The sequence below is a fragment of the Hetaerina americana genome, unplaced genomic scaffold, assembly GCF_022747635.1.
Source record: "Hetaerina americana unplaced genomic scaffold, ioHetAmer1.1.p SCAF_4, whole genome shotgun sequence".
In the NCBI taxonomy this organism is placed as follows: domain Eukaryota; kingdom Metazoa; phylum Arthropoda; class Insecta; order Odonata; family Calopterygidae; genus Hetaerina; species Hetaerina americana.
In genome coordinates this window covers 5088156-5112561 of record NW_027286985.1, presented here as the reverse complement: position 1 = coordinate 5112561, position 24406 = coordinate 5088156, and the positions used below count along the sequence as shown (strand labels likewise).

The window sequence follows — 24406 nt, the reverse complement described above, 5'->3', positions numbered from 1 at the left end:
GTAATCAGTTTTGTGTTATTAATTAATCAAAATGTGCTCATATGTCAATTTCCATTGACATACTTTGCTAAAAAGGATTTCTGCTGTCATATACAACTATTTCTCCATTAATGACCCTATTATAATGAGCATTATAAGCAAATGACCCTCGGCTCATGGCATGAAAGGTTAGGAGAATGGTAAAGGATTGGGTTTGGAACTCATGTTTCAGAGGTGGTGCAATTAAATGGCTAATTATATGCTGCATTTTGGAATATTCTGCATCCTGCCTTTCCCATAACTACCCCTCCCCCAATTGTTTGCTATTATGGCCCAGTCTCTTGCCTCTCCTGGTTAATCAGGCTGGAAAATATTTTTTGCTGTTACTATTCAATGGAATAGTTTTAACGTATCACTCAGATGAGAAAATGTAGTGTAAATACAGGAAGGGTATGATATTATCATAACTTAAAAATCTAACTCTCCTTAAATTATGTGGCTTTTACCAATGAAAAGGAATGTTATTTTTACATAATCGGAAATTTGTTAATGTTTCATTATGATTTCTATCACCATCTGGTGTTCATTTCGTAAAATAATATCATTCATAAACACTTGTCCTTTCCTCAGCCGAAGCATTATAATGTTAATGAATGTGTTCCAACCCACCGAACAGGGATTAAGTGGCTTATAATGATTTAGGTAGACTTTTTTGACTTTTCATGGTGAACCTAAAATGGCATTTTACTTTGAGAAATCGATCCATGTTCTTGCTACATTGATCTTATTTCTAGTGTATTCCATTTTCATTTTCTCTCTAATTCAAATGAATGTATTTGATACTTGAATTTATTTGATCTATAATATATTTCTTAATTTTTGATAAAAGGACATAATAACTTTTTCGCTTGCTTGCCTGTTAAGGCCATGACCCACCGAGGCCAGATAGATCAAAGATTAGGAGTCAAAGGGAAGGTAGTCTGTGCAGTGTCCACTTCTCAGTGAGGCTACTGCAGAGACATCTGACCCCAGTGGGGCAGCCATTTGAGTGATGGTGTTGCATCAAATATACTGTTGAGAAAGGCAATGGGAAATGCCTTGATTATTTATCCCACAAAACAATGGCAAGCATATATCTGAGCTCTGGCAACTAAGGGACTTGGCTTGCTGGGCCGTATATCATGCCTGAGAGCCAGAGAGGCAAGATTTCTGCGGATATTATTATATGAAAATCAGCATAGAAGAAGATAAAGAAGAGGAATGAATCAGTTAGAATAGGAACTTAGAATGACAGGATGATGTTGAGGACTGGGAAATTAGAAAATGTTAAATGGGAAATGGAGAGAAGAAATTAGATATTTTAGGGGTGTACGAGGTGAGATGGAAGAGTAGTAGACATTAGTGGAGTGATAATAACAGAAATATGCTGTGGAGGGAAGAGAGGGAGCAAGGGGTAGCAATAATGATGAACAAGAAGGTGAAAAGGAGTATAGTGAACATAGAGCAGGTGAATAATAGTGTTATTGGTTGAAGTAAAAGCTAAACCAACAAAACTTGGTCATTGTTCAGGTCAACAGGTGACTAAGCAATCTTAAGAAGGAAGAAGTCGATAGGGCATCCAATCAATTCGAGCAAGGAATTGGATGTACCGAAAAGGGAACCTTTTATACAGATGATACAGTTTCATGCATAACAAGGGGAAAATCCTTCATGATGAAAGGAGACACATTGCTTATCCACGTAGAATTTTTTTATTATGACCTAGGTTTCATTAGTGTAAAAGTCTTCAGGTAAATTGTAAATTTTTGAACACAATTATGTATAAAAAATCCATAAAGTAATCAACCCAAAGGTTTGTTTTGGTAGGTTATGGTAGAGTTCACTCCTTAACCTTTTCATTCCATCCCCATCCCAGCCTCTTTTTCTCCCCACTCTCCTCCAATTAGCCTTTGGTTGTTCTTTCCTCTTCCCCTCCCCTCTTTCCCAGTATTTGGGTATATATATGATGCATGTGTGTGTTCAAAAATTTCCAATTTACCTGAAGATATTACGCTGTGACGAAACCTAGGTTGTAATAAAAAATTCTATGAGGTAAAGCAAAGTGTCTTCTTTCATGATTTTATAGAGGTGGCGATCGAAACGGAATCTTGACAAAGGAAGAGACTGTAGCAAGGCAGGAGACTACATGTTAGGTATAATGAATGAATGAATGCAGGAGAAAGTTTAATAATAGCAGGCACTTGCTTCAAATGCCACAATAAGTATATGTATGCATGGAAAATGCCCCGGGATTCAGAAAGATTTTAGATTATATAATGATTAGGCACAGATTTGGAAACAACATGGTTATTTTTCACAGTTTCCCTGGAGTATATGTGGTTTCAGATAATAATTTAGTACTAATGATTTGTAAAATCTAATTCAAGTGGTTAAAACAGGGAGAAAATTAAATTGAGAGGCATTGACTGGAACAAAAAGAAAGGAGTATCAGCAGGCTGTAGCGAAAATCATGAGTGAGGAAAGGGAGCTGGATACTATTGAAGAAAAATGGGAACGTGCAAACAAAAAGACAAACAAAAAAGGATAATGGAAGTCACAAACGAAACTCTAGGAAAATGACAAGAAAACGATTGATTACAGGCAAGATGATTAGGAAGAGAGATGAGAGAAGGAAATTGAAGAATGTAAACACAAGATTCAAAGTTAAAAGAGTTGAATAATAAACTGAGATGAGAAACAAATTGGAGGAATGAATCATGCTGGAAGATGCAATGCAAGGATGTTTAAAATTTACAAAATAAGGGTGAAATTGGTGAGCCGAAATGGAATGTGAAAGCACTCTCAGAAAGTAAGAAGTAAAAATTTGTGTGAAGAATAAAATATAAGCCAGGAAAATTATTATTGAAAACAGGAAAGACTCAAGACAGATAGAAGGAATATGTAACTAGTTGAGTATCTATAAGATAAAGACATTGGGCCGGCAACCTTAGATGCAGAAAGAGAATATGATTTAGTTGGGAATGGGATAGGCCCAGGCTCAGTCATTGGTGAAATAGAAAGGGCATCAAAGGAATTCAAATCGAATAAGGCCCTGGGGTAGATGGCATTCCCGTGGAACCACTTGGTTTAGGATATTGTGGGAGAAAGAGTTTTTATAGAGGAATTCACAGCATTTATGGAGGAATTTAATCAGACCTGTATTAGATCCTATTCCAAAAAATGGGAAGGCAGCCATATTTGAGGACTACAAAACAATAAATTTGATTTTCCTCGCATCTGAAGTGGTTCTCAGAATCATCAATTAGAGAGTAGGGCAAATGATTACTTAGGGGATGATCAGTTTGTGTTTAGGAAGGGTAGAGAGACGAGTGGTGACATTGCAGTAATGGGGTCAATAGGAGGGAGGTAATTGAATTCATTCAGGATGTATTTGTTTGTTTCATAGATTTCAAGAAGGCATTTGATATGGCATTGGGTAGTATTAATAAATGCACTGTGGAAAATAGGCATAGACTGGAGGGATATGAGACTTATCTGCACCCTGCACGTGTCTCAAACTAATTTGGTGCGAGGGGCAGAGAGAGAGAGTTGGGATGGGCAGTGTTAGGAAGAAGGGTAAGTGGGGTAGGAAGTCTACTATCACTGCACGCTTCAATATATATGTGGAACAATGGTTAAAGATGTACGGGAAGAACTGGGGGAGGAAAGGAAAGTCAGCGTAGAATTCATAAAATCAGATAGGTTAGAGAATGATTGAGCTTTAGTTCGTCAGTCAGCCAACAAGTTGCAAGCATTGCTGAGCATATTGGAAAGTCAGTACTTTAGGTATAGGATGAAAATAAATGTAAAAAAAAGCAAAGGTTATGTGGAGGAGGCCATTGATGGCTGGGACTTTAAGTCAGGATGTAAAGAACAGTCTTGTAAAAACTTTGATGTAGTGCATGGTTTGGTATGGCATGGAAACAGGTTTGTTGAAGCAAGATGGCAAATGTAGATGGATAAGGCATGGTGGGGTAGGGAAGGTGATTGTTGGAAAGAGAATCCAAAGGAAGCAGGAATGATGGGTGCAGAGCTTGTTGAAGACTGTGATAGAGGGAAGAACTTCAGGCAAGCAAGGAAGGCATAGGGATAATATGGGCATGTTCCACCGAATGAAAGAGGGAGGAAATATGGAGAAGAAGTGTTTATAGAAGTGTCAGATTGTCTTCAGAGATTGTCTTTAGGTGGTAGAGGCCAGGAAATGTATCATATGACCAATGTATTGTCTATGAGTGAGTCTGTAAATCATAAATGTTAGAATATCAATAATAGTAATTGTATATCTTTTGGAAACATGTCAATCTCATGGCACTAAGTTTAAAAACTTACCATCGTAAGACTGCAAGGGAAAATTTATTGTATCTGCTTTTACGTTGGGCTATTTGATTCTCCAAGTATATTTCCAAAACAAAATACACAAATTTTGATTTATGGCCAAAAGAATAACTAAACTAAAACAAACGGTATCCAAAGAAGTTATTAATAATGATTTTATCCCTCGTATTTTTCTTATTTAATGATGTTGGGAAGGGTTCATGTTTTAAGGCATATACTTGGTATGTAATTGTTCAGATTATTTTACATTCAGCATGGTGACTTTGACTTCTAAGATATTTCTCTCACTCTGATATATTTGCATGTAGAACTATTCAATAGTCTGTACAGTCAAATTTTGATAAATGATATTTCAAACCAATATGTAATGTCGACAAAACAACTCCTTTGATAGTAACATCCTTCATGATGTGATCAATGCACATGGTTTTAAATTATTCAATTAAATGATTGTATCCAGTCCCTGCTTTGAGATTACATGGGCATAATAAACTAATGGTGCTCTAGTGAGTATAACCAAAATATTAGGGTAATCGCACAACAAAACCTGTCCTTCATTTACGTAGTTTTTTCATTGATTCGTCATTTTTTGGAACTTCCATGTGAGGGTTCACCTCTCTCCATCAATATTTTATATTTTCCATTAACATGATATTTCAATGAAATTGATGATTCAGTAATAGCAACCATACGACAGTTTAAATGGTCTGAATATACTATATCTCCTTTCGGGGATCGAGACAGTGCGGGGGCTATTGTACTGGCTTCTCACCGAGAAGGCCCGGGTTCAAATCCCAGCAGTGTTGAATATTTTTCAGAGGTATCTCGATCCCTACTTGAGGTGCTTTGTAAAGGGCACTTTGAGTGGGTACGCCGTCCGTCGGATGGGACGTTAAACCGCGGACCCCTTGGCACCTTTCATAAAGAGTAGGCTAATGGCGACGCCGGGTTTCTCTCCACCCTTCATCCTTTCCTGTCCATCCCCTATGGTGCAAATGACCTCAGCTGTCGGTCGCCTCCCCTAAATACTACTACTGCTGCTGCATCTCCTGTCAATCACTTTCCCCAAGGAAATGAGGTAATGACTCATGAGCATGTTTATGACAACATCCTGGCCTATAAACGAAACCCTTTGTTTCAGTCATCAGACCTCTGGGACACAGAAGGGCAAATTTCAGATCCTTTGATAGCGCATCCTTTTCCATGTTTCGATATAAACATCCATGCATGATTTTATCAGCGTGAGCAAGGTTTTCTGTTCAGATCTTCATCCTTATTTTGAGTTGGAGGACATTCCCCCTAAGCTGTAGCATGGAAGTGTTGCTTACATTTATACATTTATGGGGTCCAAAACTGATACCGAGTCCATCCGGTACCCTATTTGACACCTGAAGTAGAATCACTCTGCTCATGAACTCTCCTGGTATTTCGTGGGTGCAAAATGAAGTATGCCCTGTGAAATATACTTGGAGTAATCTGAATAAAAGAGAGAGTTGACATTTTGCTACCTCTGATATGGAGCATCACAAATGAGTGGTGCTTCCTCCTCCCACTTATCAACTTGAGCAATGGAGGGAGGTACAGGGCAAGGGAGGGCTCAAGCCATCACCTAAGGGGGTGGTTACTTATTTTCCATGAAGAAATAGATGTTGAGATGGATTTTATCAACTTTGTTGTGGTAATAAGTAGCTCCTAGAAAGTCTTTTTGCACCACCAGAGTTGACACAACACCCTTGCCCAAGGTGGGACTCAAAACTCACGACCGTGTGAATTGAGTTGATTTACCCACCTGGCTGATCCATCTGTCATGGTTACCAATGCTTTGCTCTAGATCACCCTTGCAATTGATGTGCTGGCTTGGATTGCCCAGCATCCTGACAAATACACCCTCAATTAGAATATTGTCCTTGCATTCTATGGTGCCCCTCGTTGATTCCATTTACTTGTTCATCTCCTCCCATCCTGCCTGGACAGGTTGGAGGACAGAGCCATTCAAGATTGATGTGAATGCCTTGCATAAAAAGCAGGATGTAGGGTGGTAGTTCCTTGGATTGGGCAAGTGTCCCTTTTTTGGACTGAGATTTGTGCCTCCCTCAGTTAGACAAGATGGCATATGTTCTCTGGCTGTGAGAAAGGTTGTGAAGATTCCGATATGGTGAAAGTGTTGTCTGTGTGGAAATGAATTTCTTTCACTTGAAGTTATTTTTGGTATCCATTCCAAGACCTGAGTAATTCTCGCCAAAAAAATGCCTCCTTCAAATCATTTCCAACGAATTGCGTTCTTCTAAATGATTAACTTGAAATTCTAAATGCTCTCCAAAAAGAGCTGGACCAGGAGTTCCTGGTAAATGACTTTGAGGTCTCAGAGATAGCCTTCCAGTATCATTTAACCTCTTGGTAGATGGTGAGGTTTCAATTTCATGTGGAGGGGGACAGAAGAGATGGAATGAGGTGGCTTTTCCCCCCAGGCACTTGCCTGTTTGATCAGTTTCTTTCCTGCCATCATTGACTGTACTCTTATCATTTCATGCTGCTTAATTATGAGCAGAACATGTCCATTTGTAGTATAATGCAGGTACATCATAGCATGAGCTATGCACTGTACATTGCATGTGAATCAATGGCCATGTACGTATTCTATCGCGCACAGGATTCTACATAGATACCTGATACCTGGCCTATTGTATCAACCTGGTCTCCAGCTTGAAAAGGTAATTTGCTGACCTGTCCTCCCACGAGGTGGTTTAATGGGAGGAGGTCAGTATTTTGCCATCGGTAAGGACCACAAAACCATTCAGTTGAGAATTGTGCCTTTCCTTAGAAGAAACTTTCTGGTGTAAATTTCTCTCTCTGTATTGTCTCATCATAAGTCATGGTGATTATGAACCATGTTCTTTAGTCAAGAGTTGGTCTGCTTATCTCCATAGTTCTTGTTTGGTTTTTCGCAATGGGAATTGACCAGCTACATTAACAGTAACCTCATTTAGAGGAAGGAATTTCTGACATTTTTGGGGAAGGAAGTTTGACTGCTGTTGTACACCCCTGGATTTGTGGTAATTCGAGTGTTGCCTTATCATGTAATTTTTTGTTGTAAAATTGTGGATTCTGTTGTGAGAGATGGGAGCATGCCTGGTGCAATTCACACCACAAAAAGTCATGCATCCTCACCAAATACCCACTGCAATCAGACTCACTTTGCAGCATAGAATGCGACTAGCCTTCCCTTTTGAAGACTCTATCTATTGTATTCAAGCTCCCTTCTTGGATATTTTATTTATTGTGCCATTTTCAACTCCACCTGGCTCCCGTTATTGTGGGTGACTTTACTTTTCTTAATTTGTCTTGAACCAAGTTTAAGTACATATCAGGCTAACCTGGTTAGCCGGGCAAAATTGTTAACAGGCATACCACCATATAATAATTATTAAATATTGGTGTGAATTTCCTCCAGCATGAACTCTTATCTGGTTCAAATGTATTTCTTCTTCAGCTGATCATACTTTATACCATTCTGTGTGCTGTTGAAAATGTCTATTTCCTGTTTCCTTCATGAGAAGATTCTCCTTTCTATCACAGCCTTTAACATCCTGACTTCTCTCATTATTTTCTCTGTTTGCTTTTTTATCTTATTGTTCATTTTACAACATCTCTGCTTTTCCTTCTTAGCTCTAACTCTGTTGTTTGTGTTCTTCTCTATTCAAAATTTTCTCCATTCTTTATCTATTCCCAGATCTAAAAAGCCACTCACATACACTCATCCTCTTGCTTTGGGAAGATATCAGAGTCATTGAGCCTACACTGTGTGTATACTCATCTTGCTATATTATATCTGCCATCAATTTTTCCTTTTTGACATTACTTTCATCTATACAGTTCTTCTCCTGATGTATCTAATACTAGACACATTTTCTCAAAGTCCTACCATCCTGGATGAGTTGCTTCGTCCCAGCAGCCCACGAGATTGAAAGTGGTGGAAGCAATTGGTTTTCCGTAGCTTTTCATAATTCTTGCCTTTTTGCCTACTTTAATTGATGCTTTAAAAATTGTGACTGGGTGTTCATTAATATGGAAAACGGAGGGAATTTCTTTCTTCAAAAAATCTTTTTTATTAAGATTTTAATAAAGCATGATCCCTGTAGATAATCTAGAGGTTAATGATAGTTTGCTCGAAATCTTCCAGGTGGCAAAGGAACAATACAATAACAGTGCTGCTGTACTTTTATTTGCTGACCTAATGTTATTATTGGCTTGTATAAGATACTCAAATTGCATTCCCTTTGAGGGAATGTGTTGTTGTGTTCCTGGGCCTCAGTTGACGTAAAATGATTTACATTTTCTTGTTAGAGATTTTTTGCATTTTCTGTTGATTACCGATTGATAATACTGATGAATAATTTTTTTCATTTAAATTTTTCTTCAATGGGTTTTTCTGAATCATGTTTAATATAATTTATTCCAGTAATATCTTTGGCTGATGCATCTCCAGTTTTGAGGTTATTTGATTAGAGTTGATCAGATGGTTACTCAATCATGAAAACCACTAATCAACTTTCAATATTGTATACAAACTCGTATTTTGACCAGGTATTTGTTGGTAAAGTATTATGGCACTTGAAAAGAGGTTAACTCATTGTTTCAACTTGCAATTTTCGTGGAAGTGTACATTGTAAACATTTGAGGTATAATTGTTAAATTTATGCATATTTCTGCGAAGAAGTTAATTTGTGGTAGTCTTTTGAGTAGATAATTCAGCTACTTAATGGTTCCCTGTGATTACTTCATGCAGCATTCATCAAGTGCTTGTTGAATTCAGGAAAGGAGTACAAGTCAGGGTTGTGTTGTTACATAATTAAGTAGCTATTGGAAGACAAATGTCATTAATTTTTCTTTGAAGCTTTGGAACTTTCATTTTATCACTTTTCCTTTGCAGGTTACAGCGTACAACTAACAAAGAGGGCATGGCGGGGGGGACAGGCGGCGGAAGCGCAGGCGGTGCAGGCATGAGCGGTGGAAGTGGTGGGAGGGAAAGATCAAATAATCCTGTGCATGGTGATCACTCGGTTCTGTCTTCAACTCAAATCTCATCCCTGTGTGGTGGTGTGCCGTTGGGTACCACAAACTCTTCACCTGCTGCCTCCATTGTGCCTATGCTTCAACAACACACAAAGGTGTGCCATTTGTTGAAAGATGCTGCAATATTAGTTTTTGCTTTGTTTTCAGTTCTATGTAGTTTTAGAATCGTCTCCTTATTCTCTCCCTGGTAAAGTAATTTTTAACGAACAGATAGTACAACTCTTGCATGAACTTATATACAAATGCCCATTAGACTCGAGCTGTACCTAATGAACTAATTGTAAATGTTGCTGTTACTGTATTTATAATTTTTAATGGAATGTGAAGCATTCAATATGCCATTTAAGTTTTGTGTGCAGAATGTGATGTTGAAAAAGCTTTTTGATCTTTTTTTTCACGTTCAGAGGATCCATGCAGCGACATGGTCTCTGCGCCTGTGTTAGACTGCATAAAGCAGCCTTTCCAGGTGTATATCAAGTATAACTTATATGTAAAAACACATTTGTGATGCCAAATTCCAGTTTTAGCCATTAGTTTGAGGAGCAGATTGTTTACGGAGAAAGTGATGACAATGTATGCCATTTCTCTCCATACCTGATGAACAAGAAATTCTGTTAGAGACATTACATTGAAATCTGATATTGACGGTTGATAAAATGGGGGTTGGCATCTCCATTGCCATACTCTTGGGAAATGGAGGGGTGTGGACACGAAATCTCATTTTGACCATCATCAAACTATATATCAAAATCTAGCTGGATTATGAAATAAAATGAAAAATGAGAATTGAAAGAATACAATTTGAATAGTCTAGTGTTACGATCCTACCCAATTGACAGTTCTATGAAACATAAGTGTGGTCAAAACACGAACGTTCCCTCCTCGGCTCTCAATAAATTAAAAGATAATCCATGCACAGTGAAAACTCTGATTAATATTTTTGAGGGAACAAGTGGTAAAATAATACATTTCACATCCCATAAGACATACGGTCTCATCCCATACCCTGAATATTGATTTTATACTGTTCTTGGAAATGATTGTAACCCCTTGGCTGACTGGTAAACTAAAACTTGGTCATCTGCAAACCTAACTGAATCTATGGATTCCTGGGGATCGGGATGATGTGATGGCTAATGCACTGGCTCTCCACACAGAGGGCCTCGGGTTTGAATCCCAGAGGTGGCAGATATTTTTCAGTGGTATTTCCCTACTTGAGGTGCTTTGTGGAGAGCACTTGGAGTGAGTACACCATCCGTTGGATGGGGCATTAAGCTGCAGACCCCTTTATGCCTTTCGTTAAGAGTGGGTTAATGCCGACACTGTGTTTCTCTCCACCCTTCATCCTTTCCTGTCCATTCACCTAATAGTGCAAATGACCTCAGCTGTTGGTGGCCTCCCATAAAACTACTACTACTGTGTTTTCCTCACCAACTATCTCCAGTTCTTTGCATGCATGTTTTACCATTTCCTCCATATATGCATTGAAAATCACAAGTGATAATGGGTACCCCTGTCTTATTTCTTCTCCTGACACTGCCCTCTGTACATCTATGCTTATTATTACCCAGTTTACTTTATTGAATTGTCATAAGTATTTCAACATTAAGTTGATTTACTGACAGCCTTCCATTTTTCTCTATTCTGTTTTAATTTCTTCACTCCCTGATAGATTTTTTGTTTGTACTTCTATTTGTCTTCCTCGCAGGATCTGCCCTTCAATTTTTCCTTTTATTGTGTTTCTAATTAATCCATTGTGCTTCATGGTGAGTCCAATCCATCTAGCTCTTCTTTGCTATGAGACCATATGGACCTATGCACTTATGTTCTTCTATATACTTTCTCATTTCTCACTTTATCTGTCCATTTAATCTTCAGCAGTCTCCTCCAGGAACATGTTTCAAAGGTTTCTGTTGTTCACTAGTTTTGTTTTCCAGTTTAGCACATCTCTCATTAGTGGACGGCTATGCTCCTTGCAGATACTTTGATAATGTTTCCTTGGTTGCAGTCCCAGGTTCCTTGGACACAGGAGTAATCTCATTCATGAATGCCTTCTTAGCTTGAGCTATTCTTTGCTCAATGTCGGTCAAACTTCTTCCGCCCAAAGCTATACTGCTTCCCAGGTAGATGAAGGTACTATACCAGCTCTAGTTTCTCTTTGAATTGTGATATCTGTCTTCAGCTTCTCTCTTCCTCGTACAAGAATTTTAGTTTTCTTCTTTTTGATGCTTATATTGTATTCCCATAGTATTTGCTCCATTGCATTCAGAGTTGCTAGCAGGTCCTCTCATGTTTTGGCAACTACTACGATGTTGTGTGTGAACTTAAGTAAGATAATTTGTTTGCCATTCTCCTTCACTCCTTTTATTATGGTTTGGCTTGTTTATATGTAACAATTTTTTGGCTGGCTCCCTCAAGCTGAGTATTCCCCTCTTATTCCTAGGTATTTTTTTAGAATCAGCGTTTTATTTTGTAAGGTTGTCTTCTATTTCTCATTCTATTCTTCAGCTAATTATCCAAGGAAGTATTTTTGAGGTATGAGACATCAGGCTCAAAGTTGTGTTCTTCAAATTTAGCTGTCATTGTTTCTTCAGCACTGCTGTAATCACACTCTTCTCAAAGCCCTCTGGTATTTTTCCTCCCTCTTAGCTATCTTCGATTATTCCATAGAGGGAATTCCTTAGTTTTTTCCAAGAATGCCTTGATAATTTCTCTGTGTATTTTGTCAACTCCTGGTGCCTTATTGCTCTTCAGTTCACAGCTCTATCAAATTTGTCTCTCAGTTTTTCCAGGCCGTGTTCATTTTTTCAATCAAGATTCTTATGTAACTAAATCCTTATTGAAATCCATTCTTGAATTAAATGAAATAAACAAATCCGTACAGATTTTATTCCATTTATCTTTGTCAGTTAATAACCTCATGACTACTTGGCACAAAGTATCTCTCCCATTCTTGAAACCAAACTGACCATCACCCCAGTAACCATATGCCCTCCTCTTCATCCCCACCATCTTATGTAACACCACCTTGGCTGCATGCCAAATTAAATTTATCATTCTATATGCTTCACGAACGGCTGTGTATACGTTTTTTGGAATGGGAACAAACTCAGATCTAATGGAATCTTCCAGCCAAATTCCTCCCTCATAATTACTACTATTTAACCCATAAAAACACTTTCTTTCATGTTTTCCTAACCCTTAACCCTTTCCGTAAGTAATTCCATGTGAATTTCAGCCTAAATTGATTTCAATTCTGTTAATGCCCTTTTCATATGTCCTTTCCAAGTATATTTATATTAAGCTATCTCCATCTGCGTCATATTCCCTATCAATGTTTAAACTTGCTGGTCTAATATCATGACCAAATAGATCCTTTATGCATCATTTCCATCTTTTGAATATTTTGTTGTTCAATAAATAATTTTCCTTCTGTATCTCTGTTAATGTGCACAGATTTTTACTTCTTACTCAATTCTTTCATCTTTTTGTGTAGTGCATCTGTTTCTCCTTCTATTTGACAACTCTTGACTGCAACTTCCATCATCATGTTTTTTTGCCCTATTAATCTTCCACCCCCCTACCCGGACTACAACCTTGACGTGGTGGAAGGGCTTGTGCGTTCCGATGACCCCTAGAGCAACCCTGGCGGGAGTAATAATAAATGCACCTGCTTGGGTCACCCATGTCAGATAGGTTGAAGGTTAGGAGCCAGACGAAAGGTAGTCCACGCAGCGTCTGTTCCTCAGTGAGGCGGCTGCAATGGCGTCTGACCCCAGTGGGGCGGCCAGTAAGTGATGGTGTCACGTTAAAAACACTATTGAGGAAGGCAACGGGAAACCACCTCAATTATCATTCCCAAGAAAAATATGATGGACAATAGAGATATTTTGAGTACTGGCAACCACGGGGCTCGGCCCAATCGGCCGTGTGTCGTGCCCGGCAGCGGGAAGGCAAGGCTTCCGCGGTCGTCATCCCACGAAACCCTTGCAAGGGAAAACCAGCAGCAGCAGGACAGAAGACGCAGGAGAAGAAGACCAAATTAGTTAGAATAGGAACGTGGAATGTTAGGACAATGATGAGGACAGGGAAATTGGAGAATGTTAAGCGAGAGATGGAAAGGGGAAATATAGATATTTTAGGTCTATGCGAGGTGAGATAGAAGGATAGCAGGGATTACTGGAGTGATAATTATAGAATAATATACAGCGGTGGGGACGAGAGCCAACGAGGGGTTGCCATAGTATTAAATGAAGAGGTAGGAAGAAGCATAGTCAACATAGAGCAGTTAACGGATAGAATACTACTAGTGGAGATAAAAGCAGAACCGACGAACTGGATTATTATTCAGGTATACATGCCACCGAGCAACCATAAGGAAGAAGAGGTCGATAGGATATGCGATCAGCTAGAGGACATAATCGCGTGTGTTCCCACAGGGAAACATTTAATAGTGATGGGGGACTCGAATGTGATGGTAGGCGAAGGAAGAGATGGTAATGAGGTGGGGGACTACGGTTTAGGAACGAGGAATGACCGTGGGGAGAAAGCAGTTGAGTTCTGCAGGAGACAGGGCTTAGTCATCACCAACACTTGGTTTAGACACCACAAAAGACGCAGGTACACATGGAAAATGCCAGGTGACTCAGAAAGGTATCAGCTAGATTATATTCTGGTTAGATGATAAATTCGCACAGCTTCCCAGGAGCGGATGCGGACTCTCACCACAATTTAGTTGTTATGAAATGTAGAGTCCATTTCAAAAAGATAAGGCAGGGGCGGCAAGTTAGAAAATGGAATGTAGAAGCATGAAATGGTTTGAAAAGGAAGGAATACTAACAGGCGTTGGAGGAAATCATGGAGGATGGTAAAGAGCCAAGTACTATCGAAGAAAAATGGGAAAGTATCAAGAAAGGGTTATCGAAAGCCGCAAAAGACACTATTGGAACCAATAACGCAAAAAGGACTAGGAAACCATGGATCACGGATGAGATGATTACAAAGATGGATGAGCAGAGGAAATGGAAGAATGTAAACACAGAGTTAGGCAAACTGAAGTACGAAGAATTAAACAATAAATTTAGGCGGGCAACAAATAAAGCAAAAGAAGCATGGTGGAAGACGCAGTGCGAGGATATAGAAAGTCTGCAGAGGAAGGGTGAAATCAGTGCGCTGTACAGCAAAGTTAAATCTTTATCGGGAAGTAAGAAAGGAAGATCTGTGATAGCAGTTAGAGATGAGGCAGGTAAAATAATAGTTGATGCAGGAAAGATCCAAGAGAGATGGAAGGAATATATAGAAGAACTGTATAGTAAAGAGCTTAGATCAACAAAGTTAGACATAGAAAAGGAACATGACGTAGAGGAAGATAGGTTAGGTCCAGGCATAATAGACAAGGAGATAGAAAGGGCTTTAAGGGAGATGAAACTAAATAAGGCCGTGGGGGTGGATAACATTCCAGCGGAACTGCTGAAAGGTTTAGGAAAATCTGGCAGGAAGAGGCTATATGGGCTGATTCATAGTATCTACGAGGAAGGGATCTGGCCGGAAGACTTTGTGAGATCAGTTTTAGTTCCTATTCCGAAAAAGGTAAAGGCTACATCATGTGAGGACTACAGGACAATAAGTTTGATATCCCACGCAGCTAAAGTTGTTCTCAGGATCATAAACAAAAGGATAGAGAGTAGGGCAAATGATTACTAAGGGGATGATCAGTTTGGGTTTAGGAAGGGGAGAGGTACATGTGATGCCATTGCGGTAATGAGATAATTAATCGAGAGGAATATAGCATACAAACAGGACCTATTTGCTTGTTTCGTAGATTTCGAAAATGTGTTTGATAGAGTGAATTGGGGAAAACTAATGAGTATATTGCAGAAAATAGGAATAGATTGGAGGGATAGGAGGCTAATCCACAACCTGTACATCTCTCAGACTGCTCAGGTGCGAGTGGGGAATGGGGAGTCCGGATGGGCTGAGTTAGGAAGAGGTGTAAGGCAGGGTTGCCCATTATCACCGTTGCTGTTCAACCTGTATGCAGAGGAAATGATTAAAGAGGCATGGGAAGAACTGGAGGTAGGAATGAAAGTGGGCGGGTAATTCCGTAAAATCAGTTAGGCTTGCTGATGACCAAGCTTTAGTTAGTAAGTCAGCCAAGGGGTTGAAAGCATTGCTGAGTGAATTGGAAATTCAGTGTGACAGGTATGGGATGAGAATCAATATTAATAAAACATAGGATATGCGATTTTCTAGAAAGAAAAAGGCTAAGCTAAACATTGAAATAGGAGGGCAAAAACTAGAGCAGGTAGAACAGTATACGTATCTCGGTAGTGTTTTGGACCAACACGGTCAAAGTAGAAGGGACGTAAGGAGAAGAATTGTGCCTGGCAAAGAGGCTTTCACAAGGAGGAGGGATTTAATGAGAGGGACATTGAGTAAGGACATTAAGAAAAGACTCATAAAAACTTTAATATGGAGCGTAGCTATGTACGGTGCGGAAACGTGGTCATTGAAGCAGGAGGATAGACGTAGATTGGAGGCTCTTGAAATGTGGGTGTGGAGAAGAATGGAGAAGGTGAAATGGACAGAGAGGAAAACAAGTGAGGAAGTACTTGTTATGGTGGGCGAGGACAGGGGTTTGTTGAGAGAAATCCAATGGAGGCAGGAAAAGTGGATGAAGGTGGTATTGACAGGCAGTGGGATGTTGAAGACTGTAATAGAGGGGAGAATGTTAGGCAAACGAAGAAAGGGTTGTAGTAGGATAGGGATACTGGACGGGATGAAGGGAGGAAGAAGGTACTCAGAGATGAAGAGGGACTTGATGTAGAGTAGGATGCTGGATGTTGTGTTTTGCTAGGAGGCACAAAATATTTATTTAATTAGGAGCTGTGTTCATCCAAAAACCTACCTTAACCAGTAGATTACCTTATAATAATAATAATAATCTTCCACCCCAATTCATTATTTATTTATTTGTATTTCCTTCTCCATATTTGTATGTTTACTTTTTTCATATCTTTCCTTTTTCTGCCCTCACGATTATCTCATTCGTCATCCATGGTCCTTTTTTCCTTTCCAATTGGCTTCCCACAATTTTTTTGCAGCTTTTGATGTCTCGTTTTTGTTGTGTTCTCAGTTTTCGTCTATTGTACTCGTATCCCTATCCTTACTCATAATTTCCTCCACAGCCTGCATGTCTCCCTTCTTATTGTCCTGGTCGATGCTTCTACATTCCATTTCCTCCAATCTCTTCCCTGTGTTATCCTCTTGAATCAGGTGTTACACTTCAATAGTATTTACTTTTGATGTGAATATGCATCCACTCATGGGAGACGGTGCGAATTGATTACACTGCTCTTTAATTTGTGCCTAACTATATAAGTTGACTGCCATCTCTCTGAATCTCCCGGCATTCTTCATGTATACCCACATCTATTGTGGCATTTTAAGAGTTTGTTATGAGCAAGCAATGTCTCCTGCAGTATTCTATTTCTTTCTCCCCCCAATCATTCCTTGATGCAAAATTGTAGTTCACGTATTCACTCCATCTCTCCCTGCACTGCATTCCAATCCTCATTAACCATCAAATGTTTCCTTTCAGGTATACCTGCAATTATTATGTATAATTGACAGTAGACAATGTCTGTTCCTTCTTCCCCATGTGTACTTTTTGACATGTTGACCTGAATAATGACTGTGAAGTTTTTTGCTTCAGCTTTAATTTTTACTGAAAGAATTCTGTCTCTCACCTGATGTTTACTATGCTTCTTTCTACCTTTTTGTTCAATACTACTGCCAACCATCTCTGGCTCTTTTCCCTTCCAGTGTATATTACTGCATAATTATCATGCCAATAATCTCCACTATCCTCTCATATAGTCTATCACAACTCTGAAATACTCATTTGTACTATCTCCATGTCCGGTTTATTTTCTAATTTCCCTGTCCTCAATGTCATCCTAACATTCCAAGTCACTATAACTCTTCTGAGTCATCTTCTCTGCGGCTGAAGTGGATTTCACTCTTCAAGGATGTTGAATGATAAAATTGTGGAAGCCTAGGCATTCTTGTTTCTAGGCACATGGCCTGTGGGTCAAGTTACATATTTCCCAGGACTCATTTTTATGCTTGAGTCCATCATAATTAATGGGATAAATTATTGAGGTGGTTTCCTGTTGCCTTTATTAGTAGTGATTTTAATGTTACATCATCACTCAGTGGCTACCCCGATAAAGCATGTAAATTTTGAGAACTTCAAGGTTTCTCTGTCTATGAATGCTATTTCGTACATTTTATGGGCAGAACCTTCCCTAAGAGCCCTGGAGTTCGAACTTTTGACCTATACAAAGGAAGTTTTCACATTCTCAGTTCTTGTTAAATTACACATTATGGTTTCTTTTTAACTCTGTTTTCAAAGAAATCATAATTGCTTAAAAATTATTATTTCGAGTAATGGCCATGAATTATATACAATACATATGTTTATCATTAAATGAAAAATTAATTATATATGATCATTAAGTGAAGTTAAGTGTTGGGAAGATGTACATGAGGTTAACATTTGGGCAGTTTTTCCAATAGCTGCACCTCTATTACGTGCTAGAAAGAGATGAAATGAAATACATGGTTTAAATACCATTTGGGTGCAGTTAAAACATGTTTACTAATGAATATTTAGGAAGAAGCCTCTTTATACCTTGAGAAATGTCTTCTATTCATACCTTACGGTTTTTGCAAATGTTTTGGAACATTTTATTGCTGATTGTTATGTTTGGGAATGATGTGTGATAGCATTCCTCCCATTTTTGAATGAACTCTCTTCTACTGCAGGGCATTCCTATTCCAAGCATTTCGAAGCCATTGGTGCCACGTATGAGGAATTCCATCGAGGGCCTTAATCAGGAAATTGAGAGGCTGGTTCTGAAGGGCATGGGCAGTGGGGGCAGTGGAAGTGGGCGGGTGGGGAGCAGTGGTGGTTCGAGTGGCATGGGGTTAGCTGGCGGTGGGGGTGGGACCGGGGGCAGCGGTGGCCATGGGGGATGCTCATCTTCACACGAGCTTGAGCGGGACGAGGACAAGGTGAGTGCCAGATTGATCAGCTGAGCTGCCCATCTCTTTGGCATCTATCTCATGCCCTGCTGATGCAAATCTGGAATAATTAGAAAAGGCTTGTCATTCTCAAATCACCCGTTGTAACAATGGAGGCTTGAATTGAAAATTGAAAACTCATTTCAAGTTAGCCATCCTGTAGAGATGTGGAAAAGGACAGAGAAAAGTGATATTCCTGTGTTGTTGAAAGTATATTCGCAATTCGGTCTGCAAAATGAACTTTATGAAATTCCAAAGACATTAGCAAGAGGTGTTGTGCCTGATTCTTTGGCTATGTGATCATATCATTTTACTCATACCCAATCATTATGTGCATTTATTCTTACCACTGAGGTAGCTCCCAGGTCAAAAACAGCCAGCGTAGGAACCTACTTTAACTTGAATATCATATTATCATGCTTTGGGGATTTAACCTTCAATAAATGTAGGATTAGGACGTGGAGTTTCATGTCCCTAGGAGCTATTAGCACGATGGGAAATGCAAAGATAGAAATGGATATATTAGGAATCAATCGAACAAAATGGGGTAGGGAAGATGACTTATGGAATGACAGATGCTTTGTTATATTCAGGGAATGACTAGCAGACTATACTCAGGAAATGGCTTGAGAAAAGCCGTAGTGGGGATCATTCTAAAGAAGGAATGGGAAGAAGAATGAATTTATGTTGGCAATTTAATGAGAGGATTCTGGTGATCAAGTTAGAAGAAATCCTATGGTTACAGTGGTAGTGCACATTTAAATGCAAACATCCAACCACACAAGAGAAAAGAGAAGTATACAAATGGCTGGAAAAAACTCTGCCAGGTAAGGGAAAAGAGAACCTAATCATAATGGGCAAATAGAAGCAGCATAGGACAGGGAAAATGACATGCCATAGGGGAGAAACTAGTAGTTTTCTGTTGACAGAAGGATATGATAGTGGTAAATATACTCTTTGAACTGAATAGCTACAGTAGATAGACATAAGATGCTTGGGAACAGAGCCAGATATCAAGTCAAGTGCATCCTGATCTGAGAGAGATGAAAATGAAGTGAATTAGTACAAGAGCTACTCTGGCATTGATGTCATCAGTGCTCATAGCCTAGTGTTCATGGAAAATCATCTGCAATACAAAAATAAAAAGAGAATAAAACATGAAATGAGATGGGAAACAGAAACCTAGAAAAAAACTTAGAGAAAATTCAGCATGGCTTTTGACAAAAATCTGAGAGAAGAAAAGAAAACAGTATAGACGGAATGATCTGAAGATGGCAAGTGCATAAGTGGCTGAAAAGAAACTCCCTTGTAAGCGAACTGAAACCTAGAAAGCTCTCTGGAAAATATGTGGAACCTGGTCAATTGATAGTCTAAGAAGGTTAAGGAAGAGAGAAGTGAAAACTGCTGCAAAGAAATCAATGATGTAAGTGAGATCAATGAGTAATCAGTCAACGGATGTAACAAAGTTGAAGACAACTCTTGGGGAAACCAGTCTGGACAGAGGAGGAAAAGGGATATGGGGTTGACTATGCTTGTTGGACTTAGGATTCTGTCATTGGTGGTTTCCACCATAACTTCAAGGAATTGATTTATATTAAATTAGATGTTATACCATATTTTATTTAGGTATGACCTAGGTTTCAGCGTTAAATGGCACCTAAAGATGGTACTGAGCATTAAAATCCTTGTTGTATCTAAATAAAATATTGTGGAATCACAATTCAAAATTTTTCATTTGAGGATTCTGGTTGAGAAAATGATAATGCCAACAAACTAATGTACATTGCATTCACAGACTTGGTTAATGCCTTTGATAATATCTAGTGAAATAAGATGTTCAAGCTGCTGGGAAAAAACTTGAAATGGAAAACGACGACAGAAAAATAACCTATCAACTCTGGAAGAACCCAAGTGGCCATGGTGAAAATGAGAGAGTGGTGAAAAAGAAATGGTAAAAGAAATAAGGGGATTAAAAGAGGATGCTATCTCTGGCTTTATTTATGTAAATATTCAGAGTAATATATTGAGCATGACAAGGAATCTGCATCTAAGGAATTAGCATAAATGGAAATAAATTAACATCTTTGAGTTTTGGATGATGTCGCAGTTATAGCAGAGAATCAAGAAGACCTGCAAGCATCCATGGACACAATGGATGATAAAGTATTGAGTGAATATAACATGAAAATATGAACCATAAACACTGCAATCAACCTAAAGGATGGTTTACTAGGTAATGGTAAAGAATACCCACCACTAAACCCAGCAGTGTCTGCGATTCACACATCAGGGTAGGAGAGCCAGCTCCTTTCCCTGTGCCAGCTATAGTTTCCCGAGAAGGTCTGGTACCCGAAAAATCACACAGCTTTGGTGGAGCTGAGTTTGCTCTGGATGCATGTCCAGGAATCAAATCTGGACCCTCCAGTCATTCGTACGGCCCTAGACTACTGTGTGTCCAGAAAATGTAGAGGAAGAAATGAAAAAAATTCTAATTTGCAGAAGAGAAAGGCTTAATGCTTATATGGTGGCAGGAGAGAAATAAGAAGAAGTGGAAGCATTCACCTACCTTGGAAGCCCCATGACATGGGTTGGAAGAAGTTAAATGGATGTTAGGTGCAGAATAGCTCAAGCTAAGAAGACTTTTAATTTGGAAATGCAACTCACATACTCAAAGGAGATATGACTATGAACAAGAAAGCAGTTTCTGAAAACACTCTTGTGGAGTGTAGCATTGTATGGGTGAGGGGGACATGAACAGTTAGAAAACAAGACTAAATGGACAGACAAAGTAAGAAATGAATAAGTACTAGGGTAATGTGAAAAGTTCTCAGAATGGAATAGAAATAAACGACATACCTTAGTGAAACTTTTTTATTTTTCCATGTAGTCTCCCTGTGGAGTAATTCATTTGGTCCAGTGATGTTCCAATGTCTTGATCGCATATTAAAAATTACATTCCTTCTGGGCTGCAAAAGACTCGTGTACTTAAACTGTTTGTTCTTTGTTTGAAGAGAATCTCCATCCATCAAGGAAAATTTTGGCTTGGGTGTCGTGTGGTTGGTAGCCATAACATCGTCGGTGGGAGCGTAGCGCAGAATGAGAGAGTCGTATTTGGTTTATGAGTCTTGTATTTAACCCTTCTCTAGCTATGGGGTTCAGGCACCGGGGAGTAGGGACAAGCTAGGCTGGGCATCTCTGGTGTGGTGGTAAGCTCGACCGACGGACACAGAGGCATGTTATCGGGTGAGGAATGGGGAAGGGATTGGGTCCCTGCTCCAGGATCGCCTCGCCTTATAAGGCATTGCGCCTTCGGGGGGAGGGATGACTTCAAAATAGCTGCATAGTGGCTACATTGTAGCAACAAGAGAATTGCGTAGCGAACATTGTCTTGTCTTGCTTTCTGAGAAACCCGCACTACATCACCATACATTGTCTGGTATGCTTGGGGGCACTCCTTGGGAGAGTCAACCGATGGTGGGGGTTTCCGAGAAACCCACACTATATCACCCTCGCAGCAAAATAGGCCCGGGTTTGGGGTGTGCGTGCCATGCCATATTATGTCACCATCAAGCGAGAATACAGAAATAAAGTAGATGGTGGTTTGGTACCTTACCCTAAACATAAATGTACACTTTTTTTGATATTTAATTGGAAAAAGTAATGAACGAAAATCATATAAAAAATAGCAATAAAAAACATTCACCTTCACCGTGTTCACTTGTTTTCACTTGTGAAATGCATAACACTATATTAATGCGGTAATTTCGACGTTTTCTTAGCCTGATTGTTCGTGGAACAAGTCATAAAATTACAGCAAACATTAGAATATAAGTGCGTGTCACTAAGATTAAAATGGAGAAGCACTCCGTCTTTGGTGATGTTTCACAAAACGGCACTTGAAATTAATTGAGAGGTCAGTGACATTTTTAGTCGTATTAAGTCTTTTTCATGTGGCACCACCTTTGCGCCTGGGAAATTTGTTACTCGTACGCCATCTTCTCTTCTTTCGAAGCTTGCACTAATATTCACGTGAGCACTATACAAACTGTCTGGAATAGATCGAGGAACATGCAGAGTCCGCTTGTCCTCCACGAACCACGTTAACTCCTCGTAGAAGGAGGTCAGCAAGTTAGGTCTGGTACACTTGTGAGAAAGTGATAGGCACTTCTAGATTTTGGCTTTCCGGTTGGTGTTTGCGGCCCTTCTCCTGTGATTGTGCTTGCGGTGGGCGTGGCAGAGAGGTTTTCTGGCTCTCGGGGTGTTTCTTTGGTGGCTAGGGAGTGCGGCAAGGGACCTTTGAAGGTACCAAGGGACGTTGGAATCGGAGATAAAATGGTGTCCCATGGCATATTAAGTTCTCAACCGTGCATTAAGTAAGCTGGAGAGAATCCCGTGAGAATCGCCATTACGATAAATGAGCAATGCAAAGCCCAGTTGTTCGTCCCAATCAAAGAGGTCTTGGGCTACATAATGGGAAATCACGGAAGCTAAGAAATGGTGTCCACGCTCTAGACGACCATTTGAGGCGGGGTTATATGGAGATGTGAAGATAGATTTTATTTTCAGTTTCCTGCAAACGTTTTTCATTCGTCCCGAAGTGAAGTTCACACCTCTATCTGTTAGTAAATATTTAGGCACACCGTGACGGCAAAAGACGTGCTCGACAAAATATCCTGCTACTGTTTTGGCCAATTGATCTGGGATCGCAAAGGCCTCAGGATATCTTTGTGAAATAATCTTGGCAAGTTAAATTACATCGATTACCTCGGGAGGATAGCGGTAGTGGTCCAACAACATCCAAAGCTAATTTTTCAATTGGGTAGGTGGCTTCAACCACTGGCTGTAATGGAATCTTATTCGGGCGTAATTTGCTCCTTTGGCATTTGATGCAACGCTGAACATACAGGAGGGTGTCCGAATAACAGCGTTTCCAGTTGGTGTCACTGGGCGATTTCCAGCGTTTTCTCGATTCCGTGATGTCCTGATATGGGATTATCGTGGCAATGAGTCAAAATGAATTTCCAACTATTTTTGGGTGTGCACATGGTAAATTTTGGTTCAATCTCCGAAGTTTTGACTTAAAATAACACATTCTCCTCGTCGTAAAAGTAGAGCGGAAAAAGTAGGCCGTTAGGTGGAAGGCACTCGGGAGAGTGCATCTGCATGTGACATTTTTGGCCCAGGTTTGTGCTCGATGGTGAATGTATATTCGCTAAGTTCCGTGATCCACCTTGCGAGCCTGGGCTTAGGTTCCTTGAGGGTAAGTAGCCATTTCAAGGGTTTATGGTCGGTGCACAAAACAAATGGGTGCCCTAAAAGGTAAACACTGAATTTTTTCGTCATCTCTACCACGGCTAGCTCCTTAGCTGAGTAGGATTTTTCGGCTTTCCTTAACTGTCGACTGGCACAGGCAATTGGATGTTCACCATCGTCACATTTTTGGTCAAGAACACCATCTTCAGCTACCAGTGATGCATCTGTCGAAAGGATGAACGGTCTCGTAAAATCTGGGAATTTTAGTACAGGTTGTGTCATTAGACAAAGCTGTAGGTCTTCAAATGATTTCTTCTGCTCCGCTTTCCAAACGAATTCTGTTTCCTTTTTTGTCAACTGTGTGAGCCCGCTTGCCTTCATTGCAAATTTTGGAATAAATCTTCTATAATACCCAACCAACCCAATAAACGACTGCACAGACTTTACATTCCCAGACGGTGGAAAGTACTTAATAGCAGCCACCTTTCCTTTGTCCGGACTAATGCCCTTTGCTGTAACAAGGTGTCCCAAAAACTTAACTTGTTGTTGCAAAAAACTGCATTTCTGTGGTTTTAACCGTAGTTTCTAAGTCTAGAAAAAATCTCGAGAAGACCCAAAATGTGACCATTAAGTGTGGCAT

The 24406-nt window shown here is 39.6% G+C and overlaps 1 protein-coding gene across 1 annotated transcript in view; it reads left to right on the top strand.

The window, feature by feature from the left end:
* Nucleotides 1-24406, top strand: part of LOC139692050 (protein FAM117B-like) — a 42365-nt gene that overhangs the window by 1929 nt on the left and 16030 nt on the right. The window contains exons 4-5 of the mRNA XM_071590068.1: nt 9284-9521; nt 18256-18504. Coding sequence (XP_071446169.1) covers nt 9284-9521; nt 18256-18504 — 487 coding nt within the window. The remainder of the gene's footprint in view (nt 1-9283; nt 9522-18255; nt 18505-24406) is intronic.